The 25322-nt window shown below is 37.1% G+C and overlaps 1 protein-coding gene across 2 annotated transcripts in view; it reads right to left on the bottom strand.

Annotated features, from left to right (window-relative positions):
- Positions 1–25322, bottom strand: part of LOC123564198 (ankyrin-3-like) — a 54009-nt gene that overhangs the window by 7482 nt on the left and 21205 nt on the right. For both annotated transcript variants that reach the window (XM_045357573.2, XM_045357571.2), the window contains 9 exons: positions 17463–17643; positions 16696–16882; positions 11445–11556; positions 8885–8981; positions 8254–8364; positions 7776–7874; positions 5021–5119; positions 3165–3266; positions 358–489 (listed from right to left, as the gene is read on the bottom strand). In XM_045357573.2, the coding sequence (XP_045213508.2) occupies positions 358–489; positions 3165–3266; positions 5021–5119; positions 7776–7874; positions 8254–8364; positions 8885–8981; positions 11445–11556; positions 16696–16882; positions 17463–17615 (1092 nt within the window). In that variant the 5' untranslated portion in view covers positions 17616–17643. The remainder of the gene's footprint in view (positions 1–357; positions 490–3164; positions 3267–5020; positions 5120–7775; positions 7875–8253; positions 8365–8884; positions 8982–11444; positions 11557–16695; positions 16883–17462; positions 17644–25322) is intronic.

Genomic DNA, 25322 nt, shown 5'->3' with positions numbered 1-25322 from the left:
TCCAAGGAATATAAACATTTACATTATACATATCATACAGGGCTTAGTGAAAATCCACTGAATCTGTGCCAATTGTAATCATTCAGCCTTCAATACTTAAATGTTTGCCGTTATCTTACATTTATACAGCAGGTATCTTCTGACCAAATTAAAATCTTAGTTCATAGCAAGAGGAATTTGATATGCATTGTGAAAGAGCATTTCATTATTACTGGCAATTTCCTGAATTAATCAATTATTTCTCCCTTATGCTGCTTAATCATCGTACTATTATCACACACATGCTCAGTCAATCTCAGACTAGCAACAATATGCAATCAATTGCTTGGCCAGTCAGCAAAGCAGATTCAGACTTACTCTGTTCCTTAATTGGTCGCTAAGCAACAATTTAGTTTGATCTACTTCCTTTAACAGTAACTGTAACATGGCAACAGTCTTTTCCCTGTCATAGGTACTGAACACTGCAATCAACAATAATGATAGGCCATCCTGAAATAAACAGCAGGTATTGAGCTATTATACCAATTACATATCAATAGATGAGCCGTAATGCAACAATATGTTTGGGACCATATCCGACAGTGACGCGCAGTTGGCATCATGCTTCGCAGTATGTACTGTACACGCTATCTACAGACTCTGATAGGCTGTCTGATATCTGGCGAAAGCAAGTTGGTTTTCCATGCCTCATATTGTTGAAAGAATCTTTGCTGGAGTTCCATGCAAAGAAATATATCACAATGGTGCAGCCTATAAGATATAATAATACACATATGAGCAAACAATAATTTTATTCAAGGACAAATAACTGTTTTTCAATCAAAATTTTCCATAGTAACAAGATATCATTGAAACAGTTAATTAACTACATCCTTGGCTACATCCACCAAATATTTGTTCATTTTGTATGGGTGTCTTTAAGTCGTCTGAGGCTATGACATAAATTTTGAGAAGTATTAACATAATTCTGTTGCATAAAAACACAAAGTTTCAGCCTTATTTGTTTTATAGGGAAAAAAATTGGTCCATGTTAAGAGTTTGAAATAAAACTACAAATAAACCAGAGTGGCAGACTGTCACAAAATACGCCCGTCATTGAACTTGGCCTTATTCAAGGGCCATAATCCAAGAGTGCCTGGGGTGATTTGGCTGGTTATCAAACTTGGACCGATATTATGCCCACAAAATATTGTCACCAAGTTTGGTGAAGATTGGATGAAAACTGTTTGACATAGAGAACGTAGAAGGCTAAATTAACAGATTTCGAGTAATTCAAGGGCCATAATCCAAGAGTGCCTGGGGCGATTTTGCTGGTTATCGAACTTGGCCAAGATATTATGCCCACAAACATTGTCACCAAGTCTGGTGAAGATCGGATGAAAACTGTTGGACACAGAGAGCGGACAAGGCTAAATTCACTGTTTTTCGAGTAATTCAAAGGCCATAATCTAAGAGTACCTGGGGTGATTTGGCTGGTTGTCGAACTTGCCTGAGATATTATGGCCACAAACATTGTCACCAAGTTGGTGAAGATCGGATAAAAATTGTTTGACTTAGAAACGGACAAGGCTAAATTTGCAGATTTTGAGTCATTCAATGGCCATAACCCACGAGTGCCTGTGGCGATTTTGCTGGTTATCGCCCTTGACCGAGATATTATGGCCACAAACATTGTCACCAGGTTTGGTGAAGATTGGATAAAAACTGTTCGACTTATAGAGCGGACATGTTTTTGGATGCTGACTGCCCACCTGCCACGGGTGTTCACATATGGCCCGCTCTTTCAGAGACGTGCGTATAAAAACAGTAAAACTAGAGAAGATAAATTATTATGAAATGAAACTAGGTACATAAGCATTCAAACCCTGTAGTTTCATTGTAATCAGTGATAAATGTTGAGCTTAAAAATAAAAAAACAGTTGTGTATTGACAGCACACTTAACTTGTTAAGTTCTTCCATTTAATGCTATCTTACATATGAGCCGCGCCATGGGAAAACCAACATAGTGGGTATGTGACCAGCATGGATCCAGACCAGCCTGCGCATCTGCGCAGTCTGGTCAGGATCCATGCTGTTCGCTAATAGTTTCTCCAATTCCAATAGGCTTTAAAAGCGAACAGCATGGAGCCTGACCAGACTGCGCGGATGCGCAGGCTGGTCTGGATCCATGCTGGTCGCAAACCCACTATGTTGATTTTCTCATGGCGCGGCTCATATAAAGCTTTACCAAACCTTTCTAAGTTGAAAAAGGGGTATAATTTTGTAAGTTGTAAGTAAGAAACTTGGCTCAGAATTGTCATTTCATGATGCAAACTACTTCTAAAGAGTTTGAAAGCATTCAATACAATAGTTCCTAAGAGACCTGCATATAATGCATAATTCTGCCAAATAATGATGTGAGGTTGTCTAGTGATTCAAAAGATGTGTGTGGTGTTTGAACAAATTTCATCAAGCAGTTCCTGAGAAATATTTTAAAGCTGTTTACAAGCAAAAATTTAACAAAATATCTATGTCAAAAAGGGCAATATTTTGACAAAATACATGTATAAGCCATAGTCATGAAACCTTCTCTGTGATACCTACTCATGATGCCACAGACTTCTGATGACTTTGAAAGCATTTAGTCAGGTAGTTTCTTAGAAACCTGCTTACATGCAACATAGTACTTTGATAAAATTGCTAGGTCAAAAAGGGCATATAATTGACAAAAAGTTCTGTATCTTGTCCTTTGAGATTGGCTTATGAGGCAAAAGACGTGTTAAGTTTAAAAGGATATGAGAAACCTGCTTACATGTAAAAATTTTTAGACATGGACACCAGCTGCAAGGAAAGGGCAACAATAAAAGCTCTATTTTCGAAATATTTCAAATAGAGGAGCTAAAAAAAGCTATATATCATTCAAAAGGAAGTTGTTTTTCTTGGTACCTGCAGAGGCATAAACACTCTGCTTAATTTTTTAGTTTTTCATATTAAGTGCTAAAGCAGTTTTGTGAACAATTCAATTTTTGGCAATATTCTGGAGAGCAATCAAATTTGAACAAAATTTGGGGATTTTAAATTTTTTTCAGTTTTTATAGTGCATAAAGGGCATTCAATTTATTGGGGAGACCCTGCTTTTTTTGCATCATATAAGCTATGTTATATATTCCTGTCTATAGTTTACCTGAGACATCCAGGTGACATCAGCTTCCCTTGACAATAACAATCTAACTATATCACACTGCATCTCCATTATAGCTGGGTATAATGGTGGAAATCTAGAATCCTGAAATGTATAAATTTCAGCATTATCAATGACTCCTGAAGAAACTGTGGTTCTATATTTGTCCTTAATTGATATAGATTACTGAGACTTCCTATTGCGAGAGCATAAAAAATGTTCTTATATTCATATCAATCCTTAGGCAAAGTATGTTTATAAGTCTAAGAGTTACTCTTTTGCTAAAATAACTCTTATGGTATCTTGTTTGGGCAACAAGAATAGGAAAATAAAATTTCAAAAATACCTACAGAGAAAATCATTTATGTAACACTCAGTGAACGCAAATAGATGTAAATGATCAGTTTCTAAAGTTTAGAAGTTGCAAATTTCTTTTGTTTTCATTTCTTGTTCTTTCATTTTATTTTTCTCTCTTCCAAAATCACATATTTTACCTCATGTATACATGCTTCCATTTTAGATCACCCTTACAGAAGCAAGCCTCTGTGGCGTACATGCTGCATATTTGCTGTGTATATGCTGCGAACTAAGTAGTACGCCAGAGGAGTTCATTTTACATACACGGCATGCCGCGTACATGCCGCATACTATTTCGACGAGTACACAGCATGTACGCAGGAGGTCACTAGTACACTTCAAGTACGCAGCACAGACTCTGAAAATTTAAGGAGTACACTGCATGTACGCAGGAGGGACTTGTACAAGAAAATAGTACACTGCATGTACACCGCAGATACTTCGAAATTTATAACACTTATATTTAGTTGCATTAAAGTTGTTTCCCCTTGATGCAGTTACGCCATTTTCTTCAGATGTTTACCAAATTACATGCTACAAAAATTGATTTATTTCATTGAAAAGTGGATGAAGAAAAGCATACTAATTTATTTGATAACATCAATCTACATTATTTTCGTAAGGGTAAATACTTATTGATGCATGTCACTTATCTTTTTTCTGTTTTTTTCTGTCCAAATGATCAGCATTTGCATAAGAAAGTTGGTAGAGTAAGGAATTTACATTATCACAGCAGTTTCGCCACAAGAGTACACAGCATGTATGCAGCAGGAGTACACAGCATGTACGCCGCAGGACTCGGGTCAGGAGTACACAGAATATACGCCGCAGGAGTACACAGCATGTATGCCGCAGGAGTACACAGCATGTATGCCGCAGGGGTAGTACACCGCAGGCTCATTTGCATGTGAAAAGTGTATGTGCCGCGTACATGCTGCGTACTATTTCCCGCATACTAAATTCCTCCAGCGTACATCCTGTGTACTATGTAGTCCACAGCATGTACGCAGCAAGTAGTACGCGGCAGAGCTCATTTGCATGTCAAAAGTGTACTACAAACGTACTATCGGTGTATGTGCGGTGTATATCCTGCGTACTATTTAAAGCCCTTGATTTCAGTACACATCATGTACGCATCATATACCGCTGTATGTACACAGCAAGAGTACGCAGCAGGCCTTTTTCTTCTGTAAGGGCAATGCCAAAACTTTGCACACCTAAGGAAGCAAATTGATAAGTCTTTTTAGAGGTCTTGTCTCCAAACCCTACGTATATTTTACTCATATGTAATTCACTTGAATGTCTGCATGTATGTATGTTTTGCTTTGAAATAAATAATATGTAAATCAAAATTTCAAACAAATTCACTATTAATTCTGATTAAGAATTTTAAATGAAAAATGAATAATTATGTCTCTTGTATGTTCAAAAAGTAAAAGTTGATTAAAAATCAATCTCCTAAATGTTAAAATATACTGTGAAAAAGTTAAAAAAATACCCACTTTAGAAGGTTGGTTGACATCACAGCCATTATCTAGCAGAAGTTCAACAACATTAAGGTGACCATAGTAACATGCCAGATGTATAGGTGTGTTGCCTTTCTGTAAGAAAACAGGAATAACATTCAAAATACAACATCATGGACTGCATCATAAGAAACATTCAATTTAAATTACACACAGAATTCTGACAAAAACATGTGCATTTATAAATAAATGTAAAGAATGCTCATTCTTCAGTTTATCCCGAAATATAAATTCCACCATGTATAAAATTGATCTGATTTTGTATGACAGCTCTATTTGTCCGCTGGGTATATGAAATCTTTTTTCAGCTCTTGTAAAGTATCATTAGTTTAGGAGACTTCTTATAGGACACTTAAGTTAACCGTTAGCCTGCTGGCAGCAAGTGATTCTGCCTTTGCGACCAATGCAGACCAAGATCAGACTGCACGTCATGGTCTGCACTGTTTGCTATTCAGTCAGTAAATTTTCAGTGAACACCCCTTTGAATAATAACTGGTACTGCCCAAATTGAATGATGGACCAGTCCATTTTAGAAATTTAGCAGGGTGAAGGTTAAACAACAGGATGACCAGATGGTCTGTAGTTGTTCACCTGAGTAATTCTGGCATTCTAGGCCACTCTCAGAAAGTTAATATTTTTTATGTTAAAGCTTATGCAAAGATCTATAAAACAGAGCAGATCAGAAACTCTCATTACAGCATGTAATCTTGTCATACCTTCTGTAACCTTAGTGAAGCTTTCTTCAAACTACATAATTAGTGTCTAGGTACATGTTTAATTGGTATCATAGTGATTGTTAAGTGATTTCACTTGATAGATGCCAGTTAACATTCTGTTGTTAATATTACTTCTTGATCAAAAACAATATATATGTAGCTGAACTAAGCAGCTTCTAACAGGACACAATGAGTTTTCTCAACATTAAATGTAAAAAATTAGTTTCAGACATATTAATCACAATCAGAATTAATGCAATCTTTCTGGTATAAAAACAACAGTTTTTGTTTTCCAACAGGCAAATTTGTGCTCTCCAAGTTGAACTGTATATATCAAAATGAATGTAGGCTTGAATCATTCAACAAACACAACTTCAATCCAAGATTCAACACTATCTCAGTCTAAATTTTACCAAATACTACTTCAATTTAAGTTTCAACAAAAACTACTTTAATCCAAGATTCAACACTATCTCAGCCTAAATTTTACCAAACACTACTTCAATCTGAGTTTCAAGAAACACAACTTCAATCCAAATTTCAACAAAAACTACTTCAATCCAAGTTTCAACAAAAACTACTTCAATCCAAGTTTCAACACTTTTTCAGTCTAAATTTTTACCAAATACTACTTCAATCTGAGTTTCAAAAAACGTTTAAGTTTCAACAAACACTATTACAATCTAAGTTTCAACAAATACTACTTCCACTATCTCAGTCTAAATTCAGACAAACACTACTATAATCTGAGTTTCAAGGAAAAATACTTCAATTAAAGTTTCAACAGAAACTACTTCAATCTAAGTTTCATAAAACACTATTTCAATCTAAGTTTCAAAAAACACTTTCACATACATGTAGTATTAGTAAGTTTCAACAAAATCTGTTGTTGTTGTTTTTTTTGTAATGATGTACATGACTTTTTCATCTAATTAACAGAATATGGGCAATGATTTTCAAATCATGTTTTAGATAAGGTGTGAGACTTGCTAAAGAATTCATAAGTTTTCCTTTGTTTGATCCAATAATCTTTCTTTGCTTTACAGACAATTTTGAAAGACAATCAAAATACATCATGGTTTTGTTCAAGAATGAATAACTTTTCACTTGAAAACAGACTACAATGTATATCCATAATCTCTTTGCTTGTCTGATACTGCAACTTGATTTCTTTAACTTTATGTTTCTGGACTTGTGAAAGAAGTATTTTAACAAAGAGGCAGACAGGGAAACTGACAAATTTATATCAAGCAGATACAGGGATCCAACATTGGTTTTTGTATGAGAAGAAGATGCTTAGCTTACTGAAAAATCATTAAATTTCGTGGGCACGAAATTTCTTGGTTTTGATCAAAACGGCAATTTCGTGGGGTTATGAATTCGTGGATCTCAGAATGGGAATTTTACTTGTTCGTTGGGATTAAATTTCGTGGATTGACTTAACCACGAAAATTAGTCCCCCACAAATAACAATGATTTCACAGTAGTTGATTCAACAAGGCAGCATCAATGTATAGATATTTCTACTGTTGTTACTAGATACTTCCTGATGAGGAAACTAATTAACTGAAGAAGATTTTATTACATGGAGATGATGTAAGCAGATCTTTATTTCTTCCTCCAGTGCTCTGTTTTTTTGTTGAAATCAAAGACAAGGTCTCTCTATATAACTGATTTTTTTTGCAATTTGATGGGATCTGACAGGATATGCCATGAAACTGATGCTTTAAAGAATAACTACGAGAATGTATCAAAGGAATTTCTTTCTATACAACTATAAGACTGCAAAACCCCGACAACAAAGCATGCTAGTTTGAAAACTTATCATAAAGTGGGAAAAAAATACAAGAAATAAAAGAGTATGAAATGTTAGAATGTTTACGGAATTTCCTGTACGAAATTTTACAGCTGTAAAATACCTGTTTTTATTTACTCAAAATTTATAGCACCCACCCACTGGGAATCGCTTGGTACCTCTGCTCTGTTTAGCAAAATTATAGTAGGCAAAAGTATACCTGAGTATATAAGTTGGTGTCCGCACTGTGGTTGAGCAATTCTTTAACAATGTTTACATTTCCCTCCTTACAGGCAATATGTAGGGCCGTCTGACCTCCCTGTAAAAAACAGTGCCTTTGTACATTTTTGCGCATATTTATTGAGTTCTTTCCTTGTTTTGTGTTATTTCTAAATGTTTTATGTGTGATTCATCAATATTGGAAGTTAAACACTGAAGTGAACAACAAATGCATCGATAATACACAGGTTCTCCCCCTCCCCCCCCCCCTCTCCCCACAACCCCCAAGAAAATCTTTAGCCAGCAACATTTTAAATACCATAAATGTCCAAATATGATGTGAACATAACCAAATTATTTATTTATTTGAGTGGCCATCCATAGTGGTGTATAGTGGTGTATACACTTGCTTTAAACCACTACTATGTTGTTTGAAATGTCTGTACCAAACTGCAGTAGATCTACAGTGCTACACAAACCTTATTCTGGTAGTTAATGTCCATGCCTTCTGACGAGAGACAGGCTTTCAGTGCAGAAACATCAGCCAGTTTTGCAGCATGCAACAGGTCCAGGTGGGGCTGGTCATTACACTAAAATCAACAACAACAAATGAGCCGCGCCATGGGAAAACCAACATAATGGCTTTGCGACCAGCATGGATCCAGACCAGCCTGCGCATCCGCGCAGTCTGGTCAGGATCCATGCTGTTCGCTTTCAAAGTCTATAGCAATTAGAGAAACTGTTAACGAAGAGCATGGATCCTGACCAGACTGCACGGATGCGCAGGCTGGTCTGGATCCATGCTGGTCGCAAAGCCACTATGTTGGTTTTCCCATGGCGCAGCTCAAATACTCTCTAATGACTTTAGTAAATCACTAAAAAACATTACTAGGTGTTTAATCCAAATGCAAGGAGCATGTTATGTTACTGACTTTTGTAAAATTTCAAGTCATCTGTCCATTACTTATACTGACATCACTAAATCTGGGACTTGATCATATTCGCTTCACATATATTCTTTCTAATACTGAAATTTTCAAAGTGTCATACCATTTAACATGTCTACCTCAAGGCTTACAATAATTTCAATAAAGCTAAAAACATACATACAGCAGCACAAAGACCTCCATTCATACAAGATCTCATCATTTCTGTCATAGTCTCTGGTACATCCATAATACTGTTCTCACAACACACAACAGCAAACCTGTCAATATAAGTACAGTTCTCATAAAATACCACAACAAACCTGTCAATATAAGTACAGTTCTCATAAAATACCACAACAAACCTGTCAATATAAGTACAGTTCTCATAAAATACCACAACAAACCTGTCAATATAAGTACAGTTCTCATAAATACCACAACAAACCTGTCAATATAAGTACAGTTCACAAAAAATACCACAACAAACCTGTCAATATAAGTACAGTTCTCATAAAATACCAAAACAAACCTGTCAATATAAGTACAGTTCTCATAAAATACCACAACAAACCTGTCAATATAAGTACAGTTCACATAAAATATCACAACAAACCTGTCAATATAAGTACAGTTCACAAAAAATACGACAACAAACCTGTCAATACAAGAGCTCGTAGAACACAAAATGCCCCCCTTGATGCATTCAGTAATTGCACAAGGAAAAGAAATTATCTGGTCACTGTACACAAAAGCTTACTGCTCTAGGTCAATGTGACCTTGACCTTTGACCTATTGACCTCAAAATCAATAGGGGTCATATACTGGTCATGATCAAACTCTCTATTAAGTTTCGTGATCCTAGGCCCAAGCATTCTCAAGTTATTGTCCGGAAACGGTTTAACTGTGACCTTGACCTTAATCCTACTGACCTCAAAATCAATAGGGATCATCTGCTGGTCATGATTAACCTCCCTGTCAACTTTCATGATCCTAGGCCCAAGCGTTCTTGAGTTATCATCTGGAAACTGTTTAACTGTTCCGGGTCACTGTGACCTTGATCTTTGATCTAATGAACTCAAAATCAATAGGGGTCATTTGCTTCTTATGACCAACCTCCCTATCAACTTTCATGATCCTAGGCCTAAGCGTTTTCGAGTTACTATTCGAAAACTGTCTAATTGTTCCGGGTCACTGTGACATTGACCTTTGACCTACTGATCTCAAAATCAATAGGGGTCATTTGCTGGTCATGATCAACCTCCCTATCAACTTTCATGCTCCTAGGCCCAAGTATTCTCGAGTTGTCATCCAGAAACCGTTTAACTGTTGTGGGTCACTGTGACCTTGATCTTTGACCTATTGACCTCAAAATCGATAGGGGTCATTTGCTGGTCATGACCAACCTCCCTATCAACTTTCATGATCCTAGACCCAAGCGTTCTTGAGTTATCATCTGGAAACCATTTAACTGTTCCGGGTCACTGTGACCTTGACCTTTGACCTACAAATCTCAAAATCAGTAAGGGTCATCTGCTGGTTATGACCAACCTCCTTACCAACTTCATGATCCTAGGCCCAAAAGTTCTTGAGTTATCATCCAGAAACGGATTGGTCTACATACCAACTGACAGACTGACCAACCTACTGACCGACTGACATCTGCAGAACAATATACCCCTCCTTCTTTGAAGGGGCATAATAAGTAGTTTTCATAACATACAATAGCAAAGATTTTCGAAAATTTCCAAAAACAAGCCCCGCTCCCTGGGGGCCATGTTTTTAACTAAACAATGAATTGAAAGAATTAAGTAGAGAGTCACTAAAGAAACAATGCTGTACCAACCAGCCAGTGACTACACTGTCTATACCAAACTGCCAGTGACTACACAGTCTATACCAACCTGTCAGTGATTACACTCTCTATATCAATCTGCCAGTGACTAGATGGTCTATACCAACCTGCCAGTTACTACATAGTCTATACAAACTTACCAGTGACTACACTGTCTATACCAATCTGCCAGTGACTACACTGTCTATACCAACCTGTCACTGACAAGATGGTCTATACCAACCTGCCAGTGACTAGCTGGTCTATACCAACCTACCAGTGACTACATAGTCTATACCACCTACCTGTGACAACACTGTTTATACCAACCTACTTGTGCTAAAATGTGCATACCAACCTTCCAGTGACTACACAGTCTATACCAACTTGCCAGTGACTATACTGTCTATACCAACCTGCCAGTGACTACACTGTCTATATTGACTACCAGTGACTACACAGTCTATACCAACCTGTCAGTGGCTACACTCTCTATATCAATCTGCCAGTGACAAGATGGTCTATACCAACCTACCGGTGACTAAAAAGTTCATACCAACCTGCCAGTAAGTAGATGGTCAAAACCAACCTGCCCGTGACTACACAGTCTGTACCAATCTGTCAACGACTACACTCTCTATATAAATCTGCCAGTGATTAGATGGTTTATACCAAACTGCCAGTGACTACACAGTCTGTACCAACCTGTCAGCAACTACACTCTCTATATCAACCTGCCAGTGACTAGATGGTCTATACAAACTTGCCAGTGACTACACTGTCTATACCAACCCACCAGTGACTACACTTTCTTTACCAACGTGCTAGCAACTAAAATACAGTCTATACAACCTACTAGTGACTACACTGTCTATACCAACCTACCAGTGACTAAAAGGTCCATACCAACCTGCCAGTGACTACATGTTCTATGAACAGCTTTCCGTGTTCCACTGCCTCATCCAGGGCCTTCTCACTCACTGCTGAACTAATATCTTGCCAATCAGAATTCTCATCTGACCCTGAAAGTTAAGTAAATATCAATTTAGGCAAGTTTTGGGGGCCAAAAATTGATCCCAGGGACCCAATTTGAACAAATTTTGTACAAGTCCACTAGCCAATTCCTGAAGTAAAATATTTTACATCTAAGCCTTGCATTTCCTGAGAAAGGTATTTTAAATTTTCTTTATTTAATTCTTTTAATTCTATATAAAAGTCCTGACACAGTGATCTCCTGGCTGGAGAGGTGAATATTGTCTAAAATTTGATAGAAGACAATAATTATAGTTTATTCAAAGCTTTGTAATGCGAAATATGCAAGAGATCTGCCGTGGAATTACTGGGCAACTTAAGGCATAAATCTATTCAGCTTAAGAGCAATTGCATATTTCTTGATGCAAACCTAATAAGCTTTTTAATATATAGGCATCTAGGCTATCATAAAAACATTTGTTTGCGGTAACACAACCTACCCATGAAAATCGCTGCCACCCAACTTTTTATTCTGGCCAGTCAAAAGAATTTGTTTTCCTTATATGATTATATGCAAAAAAAAATCCCTACCTACCTACCTGCACAAAAAACTTTGGTCGCGTTACCACAAACAAACAATTTTTTAATTATGGCCCTACACATATTCATATTATATAGATATTATGAATTTGTTGAATAAAATTGACAATATTGACGTAAATAAAAAATATAACGCAATGATACACATTTAAAATGACGTCACACACCTGACATGAAATACAGACATCAATATGGAAAAATGCTGATGGTTCATATTCCATTGTTACTTAAAGTAGAATATAAACAAGTACGTAATAACGTCTGATGTCATTCCTGCTCCACCCAAGTACTGGCTGTCACATGAGATGGTGTGGTCATTACCACAGTGGAGCCTGAACCCACAACCCCAAATTCAGTGGACAACACTTTAACCACTAGACAAGCTTACTGTCACTGAGCGGCTGCTTTTTAATTTCTGACATTTGCAGCCACTGCGACATTACAGTTTGACTGTCACAATATAAAACAGACTGTATGCGTCGGATTAGTTCGACTATTTAACCACTAAACCACTGCTCCCCTTATTTTGTGACATATTACCTAAATACATATCATTATGCTTATATACCTTTCAACAAGAGTGCAAGAATGTCACAATATACGCCCGTCACAGCAAATTTCTTTACTCTAGCACCTGTATTTGCAATGGAATTTTAACTTGTGGTTGTTTAGTAATAACTAAGTGTTTTGTTTTTCTAAGTCACAAAAAACTCCTTACCAGGTAGAGATACCTTAAATACACCTAAAATTGGAAAGTAACATCTATGTTGTACCACAGAAAAGTGGTCTTGGTTTTTCCTACGGTCAATTATAAAAAAGTTACATATAAGTTATTTATAGTAACAACTAAGGAAGTTAATCTTAAAAAAAAAAAAAAAAAGAAAAAAAAAATCAAAAAAAATTGTAAGTCCTCGCAAAATCTTTACCAGGTAGAGGATGGTCAAAATACACCTCAAATTGGATGTAGCATGCATACTGTACTACAGAAAAGTGGGCTCGATTTTTCCCTATGACTTGTAATGAAAAAGTTACAATATAGCTATTTATAGTAACAACAAGGGAAGTAATTCGAAAGAAGGAACTGCGCATGACACTTCGTCTCATGATGGTGTATAATTGGTCAAGTTACATCAAAATCCCTCCATGCATGAAGAAGAATGCTTCGGACAAAGTCATTCTTGTATTGACCTTTGGCCTCTAAGTGTGACCTTGACCTTAGACCTAGGGACCTGGTTCTTGCGCATACACTACGTCTCATGGTGGTGAACATTGTGCCAAGTTATATCAAATCCCTCTATGCATGAAGAAGACATCTCCGGACAAGTTTTCATTCTTGTATCCTTTGACCTCTAAGTGTGACCTTGACCTTAGACCTAGAGACTGGTTCTTGCGCATGACACTCGACTCATGGTGGTGAAACATTTGTGCCAAGTTATATCAAAATCCTCTATGCTGAAGAAGAAATGCTCGGACAAAGTTTTCATTCTTGTATCCTTTGACCTCTAAGTGTGACCTTGACTTAGACCTAGGACCTGGTTCTTGCGCATGACACCTTCTCATGATGATGAACAATTGTGCAACTTTCATCAAAAATCCTCTATGCATGGAGAAGATATGCTCCGGACAAAGTCATTCTTGAATTTGACCTTTGACCTCTAAGTGTGACCTTGACCTTAGACCTAGGGACCTGGTTCTTGCGCATGACACTCCGTCTCATGATGGTGAACAACTGTGCCAAGTTTCATCAAAATCCCTTCATGCATGTAGAAGATATGCTCCGGACAAGGTCTGTGGACGCCGCCCGCCCGCCCGCCAACCCGCCCGCCAGGGGCGTTCCCATAATACGTCCCGTTTTTCAAACGGGCGTATAAAAAGGTGAACAGATTAGGCCACAAACAGACCTATAATATATCCCTATTTAATAAATACATGATATATTGCAAAATGTCTGTTCAACTCAGTATCTACAAATGGTAAAAATTTTGTTTGTTGCAAGGGCAGATCCAAATCTAAAAGATGGCACAGCATCGAACCGTTTGAGGTATACTTCCAAAAAAAAAATTAGGCAGCCGCCCTCAGACCTCTCTACAAATTCTGCAATCCTACTAAATTCTGAAAATACCCCTTTGATGTGTACCTCTTCAGCCGCCATTGAACCCAAGGAACAATGATTCAACAAACATTCTTCTTCCCATCAAAGAGAATTATTAATGAGAAAGGAGCGAAATGCACAGACAGTTCATAATAATTGATGAGTACACCCTTAGAAAAAATTTGTACAGACTTTGATCATGAACATGGATTGAAAAAAATGAACTTCTGTTATCTTGAATTAGAAAATACAGTTCACTGTATTGGAACAGAACACATTTAAACAAGAGGGTCATGATGACCCTGGATCACTCACCTGAGTAATATGAGCTACATATTTCAAATGTCAAACTGATGCTAAAGCTAAAATATTAAGAAAGTCAGTAGATCACATTCATGGTCAATGAAATTCAGTCTGCAAAACTGTGTATGTCATCAAAATTTCAAGGCTGTATCTTAAAAAACAAGAAAGTAGGTCAACAGGTCAAGGTTACAGTCAAGTGAAATCATATTACTTGTGGTCATCAGGTAGTTATCATTAAACAGTCTAGGAAATAGGATCAGATAATTTTTAAGTATTTTTTCCTATATAACTCATATAATAACTAAGTGACCCCAGGGCAGGACCTCTTTTCACTCCAGGGGTACAATTTGAACAGTGTTTGTTGAGGACCATAAGACAATGCTACAAACCAAATATCAAAGGCCTATGTCTTGTGGTTTCAGACAAGAAGATTTTTAAACTTTTTTTTCCTATACAAGTCTATGTAAAGTTGGGACCCCCGGGGCGGGGCCATATTTGACCCTAGGGGGATCATTTGAACAATCTTGGTAGAGGACCACTAGATGATGCTACATTACAAATATCAAAGCCCTAGGCCTTGTGGTTTTGTACAAGAAGATTTTCAAAGTTTTCCCTATATAAGTCTATATAAACCATGTGACCCCCGGAGCCGGGCCATATTTGAGCCTAGGGGGATAATTTGAACAATCTTGGTAGAGGACCATTACATGATGCTACATACCATATATCAAAGCCCTAGGCCCTGTGGTTTTGAACAAGAAGATTTTTAAAGTTTTTCCTTTCGGTTGCCATGACAACCAGAGTTCTGCATGGAATTCAGTTCTTTGAATAATTTTGAAAGGGAGTCACCCAAGGAACATTCCTGTGAAGTTTGGTGCAATTCTGCCCAGTGGTTTTCAAGAAGAAGATTTTTTTAGAAAATGTTGATGGACACACAACACACGACGAACGACGTACGTCACACGACGGACATTGAGCGGTCACAAAAGCTCACCATGAGCCTCTGGCTCAGGTGAGCTAAAAACCAGAGCTATCACTAAAGGTGATTTAAATACCCCAAGATGCAGCTTTGATACAGTGAAAGTAAAATGTTGTGTTCATGACCTTCGATCTTCAATGTGACCTGGACCTTGAACCTAGTTACCTGGGTTGTGCAAACTGCATCTGAGAACAATTGATGCTAGTTTTATGAAAAATGCTTCCAGTCATTTAGAAATTATGGAGCAGAAACAACTTTGAGTTAATATATCTTTTACCTGTAAGTGTGAAATAGACCTTGGACCTAGTGAACTGGGTTGTGTGCTCTGCAAGACATTTTGGTGGGAGTAAATATTTGACAGCAGTTTGGTGAAAAATTTTCAAGTGGTTATGAAGATATCAAGCAAAATCTAGAATAAACTATATGCCCTTTGACCTCAAAGTATTGACCTTGGACCTAGTGACCTGGGTTGTGTGCTTTGCACATTGTCTTGATGAGGTAAAATTACCAGATTTATGAAAATCTTCCAAGTGATTAGACAATCTGAGGTGGTAAGAAACTTAAGCTTATTGACCTTTAACCCCTGTGACGTTGACCTTAGACCAAGTCAACTGGGCCATGCACTCTGCAAATCATCTTGATGAGGTCAACAACTGATGTCAGTTTTATGAAAATCTTCCCAGCAGTTAAGATGATATGAGCCGTGCCATGAGAAAACCAACATAGTGGGTATGTGACCAGCATGGATCCAGACCAGCCTGCGCATCCGCGCAGTCTGGTCAGGCTCCATGCTGTTCGCTTTTAAGCCTATTGGAATTGGAGAAACCATTAGCGAACAGCATGGATCCTGACCAGACTGCGCAGATGCGCAGGCTGGTCTGGATCCATGCTGGTCGCGTACCCACTATGTTGGTTTTCCCATGGCATGGCTCAATTATGGAGCAGACAAGATGGATGGGTGGACTACTTTGTATCTGGTGCTATACTAGTATCTGTCAAATGAAATACACAGCACAATATTTGCATCTTGCATTTCATCACACAATGTACTTTCAGCATATTGCTGAATCACTGATATTCATGTGGGACCAATATATGTGGATTTCTTGATTGAATCAATCCAAACAAACAAATGAAATGTTTCTCCTGGCTTATTTCCTTGGAAGTGACAATATAGGCAAAGGTCTGTAGGACAGGCCACGTTTCATTCCTTACCTGTTATACTGAACAGTATCCTCACATTTTTACTTTCAAATTTCTTAACTCCAAAGCCTGGTAGAGGAATTGTTTTGGTCAAAGACTTGTGGAACTTTCTTCTTACAGGTTCAATGACAACTATAGGTGAGACAAAAGCATCTTTCCCCATATGTCGGTGTAGTACCGACTCATCTGTATTCATCACCTGTATATATAAGTATTTGTATCACCTACAACTATGATGTGTGTATGAATAGTAAAAATATTTGAGAAGGGTAGAAACTATGATGGAACACAAGTTCAGCTGAAACATCAATATTACATAATTATTCAGGCTTTTTTTTTTTTTCATAGGCTTTCCAATTACATAATTTTTCAGTGTAATCAATTAAGAAAATGTGCTATGAGATTTGCAAAGACTTACATATCCGACTAATGTTCAATGTTTGTATTATTGTGTTCCGCGTCTCACAAACACAATATGGCAGCTTTTCCAGCCTTTGATGGTAGAGGAAGACCCAAGGTGCTCCTCCAGGCAAAATGTTTCAGGTGCACCTTGGTAGAACCACTCATCTTCTGTAAGCCAGCTGGATGGCTTCCACACATGAAAGAATTCTACATCCTGTATGAGGTTACAAACCCACAGCAGTGGGGGACAAGTGATTCAAAGTCTGCAACCTTATTCACTTGGTCAATTAGACATAGTGAGACTGGCTGAAGATTAAATCATTAGCATCACTAAGTGCTTTATACTTGTTAAAGAGAGAGTCAAATGCCGTTTTTACCTGTATAGAAACCCTACAAAAACTTTTTTTGCCGATTGTAAGAGCGCCCTCTGGTAGCTTACATGTGATATCCGGACACAAGCTGGATTGCAGCAAGCCGCCATCAGAACACAGAAATCTGATAGACTGTATATCCACCTCTTCAAACTCCATAATTATGCTCTAGTGTTCATGCAAGATACTGAAATAATGCAATAAACAGGTTGAGATTATAGGCTTGTAAAATCAATCATGAAATTCAGTGTGTATAAGAGATACCAACATTCAACTAACTCAAAATTACAATTATTTAGACATACATGTTCCGTGCAATTAGCTTAGTTTGACTTCTAACATCCCCCTGTATATTTTTGTGACTTTTAAAAAATGGATTGAGGTCAGAAAATGAATAACATATTTCAACATGTGAGAAATTTCAGAAAAGACCATTTTAAGTAAAATGAAAGATATTGCCATAATACAGAGGGAATACAGGGCATGGGAAAGTGTTAGAAGCATTGTTAAGTACTGTGCACAATATTATAAACCAAATAAATATTTTGGAGATTTTTCACATCCATGTTCTGAACATAATCATGCTTACAGATTTATCAGTTTATTTAACCTTTAGCCTGCTGGTGGCAAGTGATTCTGCCTTTGCGACCAGTGCAGACCAAGATCAGCCTGCACATCCGTGCACTGCATGGTCTGCACTGTTCGCTATCCAGTCAGTAAATTTTCAGTGAACACCCCTTCGAATGATAAATGGTATTGCCCAAATTGAATGATGGACCAATCCATTCTAGATATGTAGCATGATAAGGGTTAAACACTGAAACTTGCAAAAAGTGCCAGAAAAATGCGTCTGTATGTTCGTGTTTAGCATCTTTTTCAACAATTTTTCAGTCATATAAACAATGGTGTCATCTTAGGGTCTTATAGAGTGCAATGACCAAATTTATAGTGCTGTTTGATTGGAATATCACACCCTAGACACAGGGGATGATATCTAACCCCCCCCCCCCCCCCCCCCCCCGCCCCCCGTCACTTTATACTGACACCAGGCGCCAACCTGTCCTCTTAATGCTAAGGGAGGAAGCTACTGGTACCATTTTTCAAATCTTTGGTATGAAGCAAATTAGGGGAAAAAACCTACAACCTTCTGCACCTGAAGCGGGTGCTCTATCACTATGCTACAGAAGCAGTTAAAATTGAGCAAAATACTGTCAGAATATTTTGAAATCCTGTTTTTTCACTTTTCACACTGCTAAAATGTGTAACCTTTTCCAAATCCCTGAAATTAGGTTTGAAACACCGCTTTTCATGGTATTACATGCCACAACCCGTGTATCATTGAAGGTTCCATGTTTACCGCCATTTGAATACATCTGCAGATGTCTCTAAATTGCTTTTTGTACTTTTAGCATGTGTAAATGTTGAGTTCTGCTCAACCCGGGGCTAGAGGGCGTGGACGGTAGCATGCATTTCCACTACCGTCCATGACCAGGCTCAATCAAACCGAGCCTGCAACATTTTCGTTTTTGTCGTGTTGAGCGACCTGTGAAGTTTCCATTTTTTCTACTTGATAAGATATAATCTAAATTTCTGCATCATTTTATTGTGGAAAACTGTTTGGAGAGCAATAAACAAGACTTGCTTTTTAATCAAACCTGCAAATAATGCAGCTGATGACAGTTGCATGCAAAATCAATATTCTCGTTTCAAATTATCTTTCAATAATCAATCCCATGTTTTAACTTTTCATTAAAGCTTAGCCCTGACACCAACATGTTATGGCATTCAATGGCTGTTGTTCTCTAGTCTATCCTGTAGATAAGAAATGATTTATTCATGACTTATTCTTAAACCCATTTTATACTTTCCTGCATTCCTATAAATTAAAGCACACATTTTCTCTATGAGCTGTTAAGTGCAGGATTTCTTACTGCTTCAGATCTTCAGCTACATGTAAACGTCAAGTGTTACATGCCAAGAGCTGCTAAATTTCTAAAATGGACTGGTCCATCATTCAATTTAGGCAATACCATTTATTATTGCAGGCTTAACTTGGTCTGCACTGGTCGCAAAAGCAGAATCCTGGTCAGTCACATTTAAGCAAAATTTCATGACATTTTTTAGTTTACGTATATTCTGTCGGAGATTTATTTAACAAACAAAAGGAAGCATTTTATAGAGTTAGATCCGTATTAGAAATGTTACTGCAATAATGTTTTTTATTTTTTTGTCAACTTTTAAGTAATAACCTTCCTTCAATTTGAAAGTATTAAACAACTGGGCTACAGCTTTTGATTTCAATGTAATTTCTTATTTTACATTTACATTTGATAGATATTGAGAAAGTTCAACAATCTGAACCAAAGGGCAATTTCTAAAATAGTTTGTAGCTTCGGAATTCATATATTTCCAATCTATCCTGGTTGCGCAACCAAGGTAGGTAAAGGGAGGTAATAATATTCTAACAACTTGCATTTCTAATGAATTTCGGCTAAATATATATTTATCAATGACATGTAATATATGACAAATATAACAAGAGATCACAGAGTGATCTTGGCGCCCACCAATGTACCATTTTTGAGTGTTCCAAATTTCAAGACTTACTGACTAGCTCAAGGTCAAATTTCATTTCCGTACACAACACTTTGCATGTGGTCCAAATTCGAAACCTGTAGCTTGAGAAATGTGAAAGTAGGTCACTAGATCAATTTCAAGGACGAAACGTGAAAGTAGGTCACTAGGTCAAAATCAAGGTCAAATTACACTTCAGAACACAAATTTATGCTATGTGGTCCAAATTTAATGCCTGTACCTTCAAAAATATGTGAAAGTAGGTCATAGGTCAATTCAAGGTCATCAAAGTTTGTTTCGGTACACAATCCTATGCATGTGGTCTAAATTTGAAGCCTGTAGCTACAGAAATGTGAAAGTAGGTCACTAGGTCAATCTTAAGGTCAAAGTTCATTTCGGTACACAAAACTATGCAAGTGGTCCAAATTTGAAGGCTGTAGCCCTCGAGAAATGTTGAAAGTAGGTTCACTAGGTCAAAATCAAGGTCAAATTTTATTTCGGAACAAGTACAGAACTATGCATGTGTTCCAAATTTGAAGCCTGTACCATCAAAAATGTGAAAGTAGGTCACTAGGTCAATGTAAAGGTCAAAGTTTGTTTCGGTAACACAAAATATGCATGTGGTCCAAATTTGAAGGCTGTAGCTGAGAAATGTGAAAGTAGGTCAGTAGGTCAAAATCAAGGTCAAATTCCAATTCGGAACACAGAACTATGCATGTGGTCCAAATTTGAAGCTGTACCTTCAAAAAATGTGAAAGTAGGTCACTAGGTCAAAGTCAAGGTCAAAGTTTTTTTCAGTGCACAAAACTATGCACGTGGTCCATATTTGACAGGCTGTGCTACAGAAATGTGAAAGTAGGTCACTAGGTCAAAATAAAGGTAACTCATGTCAAGGTTCATCTTGCCACTCAAAACCATACAGGTAGTCCAAACTTGAATGTTGTAGGTTATTGACAAGAAGATTTGTAAACTTTCCCTATATAAGTCTATATGAACCATGTGACCCCCAGGGCGGGGCCATATTTGACCCTAGGGGGATAATTTGGACAAACTTGGTAGAGAACACTAGATGATGCTACATTACAAATGCCAAAGCCCTAGGCTTTGTGGTTTGGACAAGAAGATTTTCAACGTTTTTCCCTATGTAAGTCTATGTAAACCATGTGACCCCCGGGGGCGGGGCCATATTTGACCCTAGGGGGATAATTTGAACAATCTTAGTAGAAGACCACTAGTTGATGTCATATACAAAATATCAAAGCCCTAGGCCCTGTGGTTTTGAACAAGAGGTTTTTCAAAGTTTTTCCCTATATAAGTGTATATAAACCATGTGACCCCGGGGGCGGGGCCATATTAGACCCAAGGAATATTTTGAATCATCTTGGTAGAGGACCACTAGATGATGCTTCATACCAAATATCAAAGCCCTAGGCTCTGTGGTTTTGGACAAGAAGATTTTCAAAGTTTTTCCCTATATAAATCTATGTAAACTATAGAAATAAACAAAGGGCCATAACTTACTAAAAAATTGTTGAACCAGTTTGATTTTCAGGGGGACACAACTAGGGTACCAATACATCATTCTGACAAAGTTTGGTCAAAATCCCCCAGGTAGTTTATGAGGAGATGCGATAACGAGAAATTGTTAACGGACGGAAGGACGGACGGACTGACGGACGGACGGACGGACGGAAGGACGACGGACCACGGACGCAGAGTGATTTGAATAGCCCACCATCTGATGATGGTGGGCTAATAAAATAGCTCTTATATTCATATGACGTCTTAGGCAAAGATTGTTTATTAAATTTATACATATGCTAAAATAACTCTACTCTGGTTTTACTACCAGGACATGAAGATCAAATTAAAAAAACAATATCTCCAGTGAAAAACAAATAAGTGTAAATGATCATTTGTTAAACTTTCGACAATACCCATTACTTGGTCAAAATCTGATTAACCACCTTTAATCGGCACAGAAAAATAAGTGGTAGACTGCATTTGTCAAAGGTACCAAAAAACCTTTTATTGACACTTTTTGAACAAGTCATACATACACTCATTACTAGAATATGTCAAAGACAAAATGTCATCAGAGAACTCTTTGGTGAATGCTATCCCATAACAGAACTATATGGTGTATCTGGTGCATTATTAATGAAATATAACATTTGGGTAAAAGATCATCCTTCATTATTCACCTCTGTCAATCATTTACATGCTCTCTATTATATTACCAAACCAAACTGAGCTGGAAACCCATTAGCAAATTATTTCTGAAAATCTAGACTCTGTCATGAAATAGCCATGTCCCAGGGAGATGCCTTTATGATGTGATCTGAGGGCAATATTTTGTCATCATTTTTGATATCCCCAAAACAATCAATAGAAATACTGAATTTCCTAAAAAAATGACATCAGTGTTCCCTGAAGAATGTCTGTACAGTATCGTAATAATTCACTTCCAACTGTGCAACAGTTTCTAATTTTAATACATTTAATTGTGAAGAAAGCTGACTGCATTAACAAAGTTAAGTCAACTTAAAGAAGCAATTAAACAGAGAACTAACACTGAAATTTGACATGGACATAAACTTTTCTGTAGGTCAGTAGAATTTATACAATTTGCTAATGTAACAGACAGAATCAAAGTTCTGCTTCAAATTATGTCATTAAATTCATGTATGTGTACAGGACACTGGTGTGTATAGGACTTGATGTCAGTGAATCTAGGTCAAATACGGTTTGAGAAATGTGAAACATAAACTTTTAGGCCCTTTATGCATATTTCTGCCAAAACTGGTCTTGCTAAACAGAACTCCTGGGGCATAACTCCACATCATGAACAATATTCCTATGCTTCAAGACTAGGTTTATGTTCTCCGAAGGAAGGGAGCATATAGTCGCAACCTTGTCTGCTCGTCGGTTCATCCATCACACTTCTTGCCTAGAGCATAATTAAAAAGGTATTGATGGTACAAAGTTGTAACTTGACACAATGATAGAGCTCATTGAGAAGAAGTGCAGTGATAAGGAACAATAACTCTAGGTAGTCCGATTTTTCAATTATCACACTTTTCGTAAAAAGCTTATCTGGAGCCAAAAAGTCCAAAATTATGAAAAGGACTGACTTGATACTGGTACTTTATATATTGATAGAGGTCAGCGAGAGGAAGTGCAGAGTCAAAGAACCATAACTCTAGCTGATTCCATATTTGAATTATCTCCCCTTATGTGAAAGTCTAACATGTATTAAGCAGTCAGATAACACAAATACTGTAAGTGTAAATGATCATTTGTTAAACTTTCGACAATACCCATTACTTGGTCAAAATCTGATTAACCACCTTTAATAGGCACAGACAAATAAGTGGTAGACTGCAATTGTCAAAGGTACCAAAAAAACTTTTATTGACACTTTCCATACATACTCTCATTACTAGAATATGTCAGAGACAAAATGTCATCAGAGAACTCTATGGTGAATGCTATCTCATAACAGAACTATATGGTGTATCTGGTGCATTATTAATGAAATATAACATTTCGGTAAAAGATCATCCTTCATTTTCACCTCTGTCAATCATTTACATGCTCTCTGTTATATTACCATACCAAATTGAGCTGGAAACCCATTAGCAAATTATTTCTGTAAATCTAGACTCTTGTCATGAAATAGTCATGTCCCAGGGAGATGCCTTTATGATGTGATCAAAGGGCAATATATTGTCATCAGTTTGATATGCCCCAAACAAAAAATAGAAATACTGAATTTTCTAAAAAAAATAACATCAGTGTCCCTTGTAGAATGTCTGTACAGTATTGTAACAATTCACTTCCAACTGTGCAACAGTTTCCAATTTTAATACATTTAATTGTGAACAAAGCTGACTGCATTAACAAAGTTAAATCAACCAGAAGAAGCAATTAAACAGAAAACTTACACTGAAATTTGACCCAGATATAATTTTTCTCCCAAGTGGGGTAGAATTTATATAATTTGCTAATGTAACAGACAGAATCGAAGTTCTGCTTCAAATGATGTCATTAAATTCATTTATGTGTATAGGACACTGGGGTGTATAGGACTTGATGTCAGTGAATCTAGGTCAAATACAGTTTGAGATATGTGAAACATAAACTTTTAGGCCCTTTATGCATATTTCTTGCTAAACATAGCTCTGGGCACACAACTCCACAAGCTGAACCATATTCCTGTAAGGCTTCAAGACTCTAGGTCAAATACTTTTTGAGATATGCATGTCCCTGCAAATTCAGAGGGACAAAAGGCAAATCTAACTGCCCCACAGCAAATCTTCTGTGAGGGGACAAAAATAGTACACAAGACTGACTGGTGTAACATACAGCTGTTCTCCATTAGGTACTTGTGGCTTCATAAGTATGTTGATTACAATATTGTTTAAAAAAATATTTCCTCTACATGAATGAAAGATGAAGGAGAAGTATGTCACACCAGGTTTCACTGGGATATAAACTACACGAATCATAGATTTTAAGTATTAATATCACGCAGAATTTAGTATTAACATAAATTGGCAAGAACTCTAAGCACCATCAGAAAATGCTATTCTTTGACTTTTAAGCTAAGGGATTGAAACTGTGCACAACAATTTGTCTTATTAATGGGGACTTTCACATCAAGAAATATTAAAATCCCTTGATGGATGGTTGAGTTAACCAGACCAGACAGGATAAAAAGCCCTTTTGACCTTTGACCTTCAAGTATGACCTTGAACTTTAAGCTAAGGGTCAAGCTTTGTGCAGGACAAGTAGTCTGTTTATGAAGAAGATTTGTGCCAATTATGAATATCCCTTGATGCATGACAAGAGTTATGGACCAGACACATAAAATAATGCGGACTGATGGACTGAATGGCAGAATGATGGACAGATGGAAAGGTGCAATCCTGTAGTCCCTGAAACTTGCAGGGGAATAATAATGAAACTGAAATACACTTCAACCAACACTATTACAACTGTTGACCACACTGACATAGACTTTTGGGTATCTGAACCTATACCAAATGATGTCTGCCTCTTTTCAAAAACAAACCTTTTAATGAGGTTTGATGATCATACAAGAAGTAGTTGGGACAACTGAAAAGATTGTCAAAAAACTGCCACTCTGTGGGCGAGTACAGTAACACTCCATATTGTTTTAATTGTTAAGCCAAAACACAAAATCACTGGCTATAAGCTGGCTTTTTTTAAAGAAAAATTCAAGTTTTAGCTGAATCAGAAGTAACAATTTCCTCATTTTCTTTGGGG

This window comes from Mercenaria mercenaria, chromosome 2, assembly GCF_021730395.1.
Source record: "Mercenaria mercenaria strain notata chromosome 2, MADL_Memer_1, whole genome shotgun sequence".
Lineage (NCBI taxonomy): Eukaryota > Metazoa > Mollusca > Bivalvia > Venerida > Veneridae > Mercenaria > Mercenaria mercenaria.
This window is presented reverse-complemented; position numbering and strand designations above follow the sequence as displayed.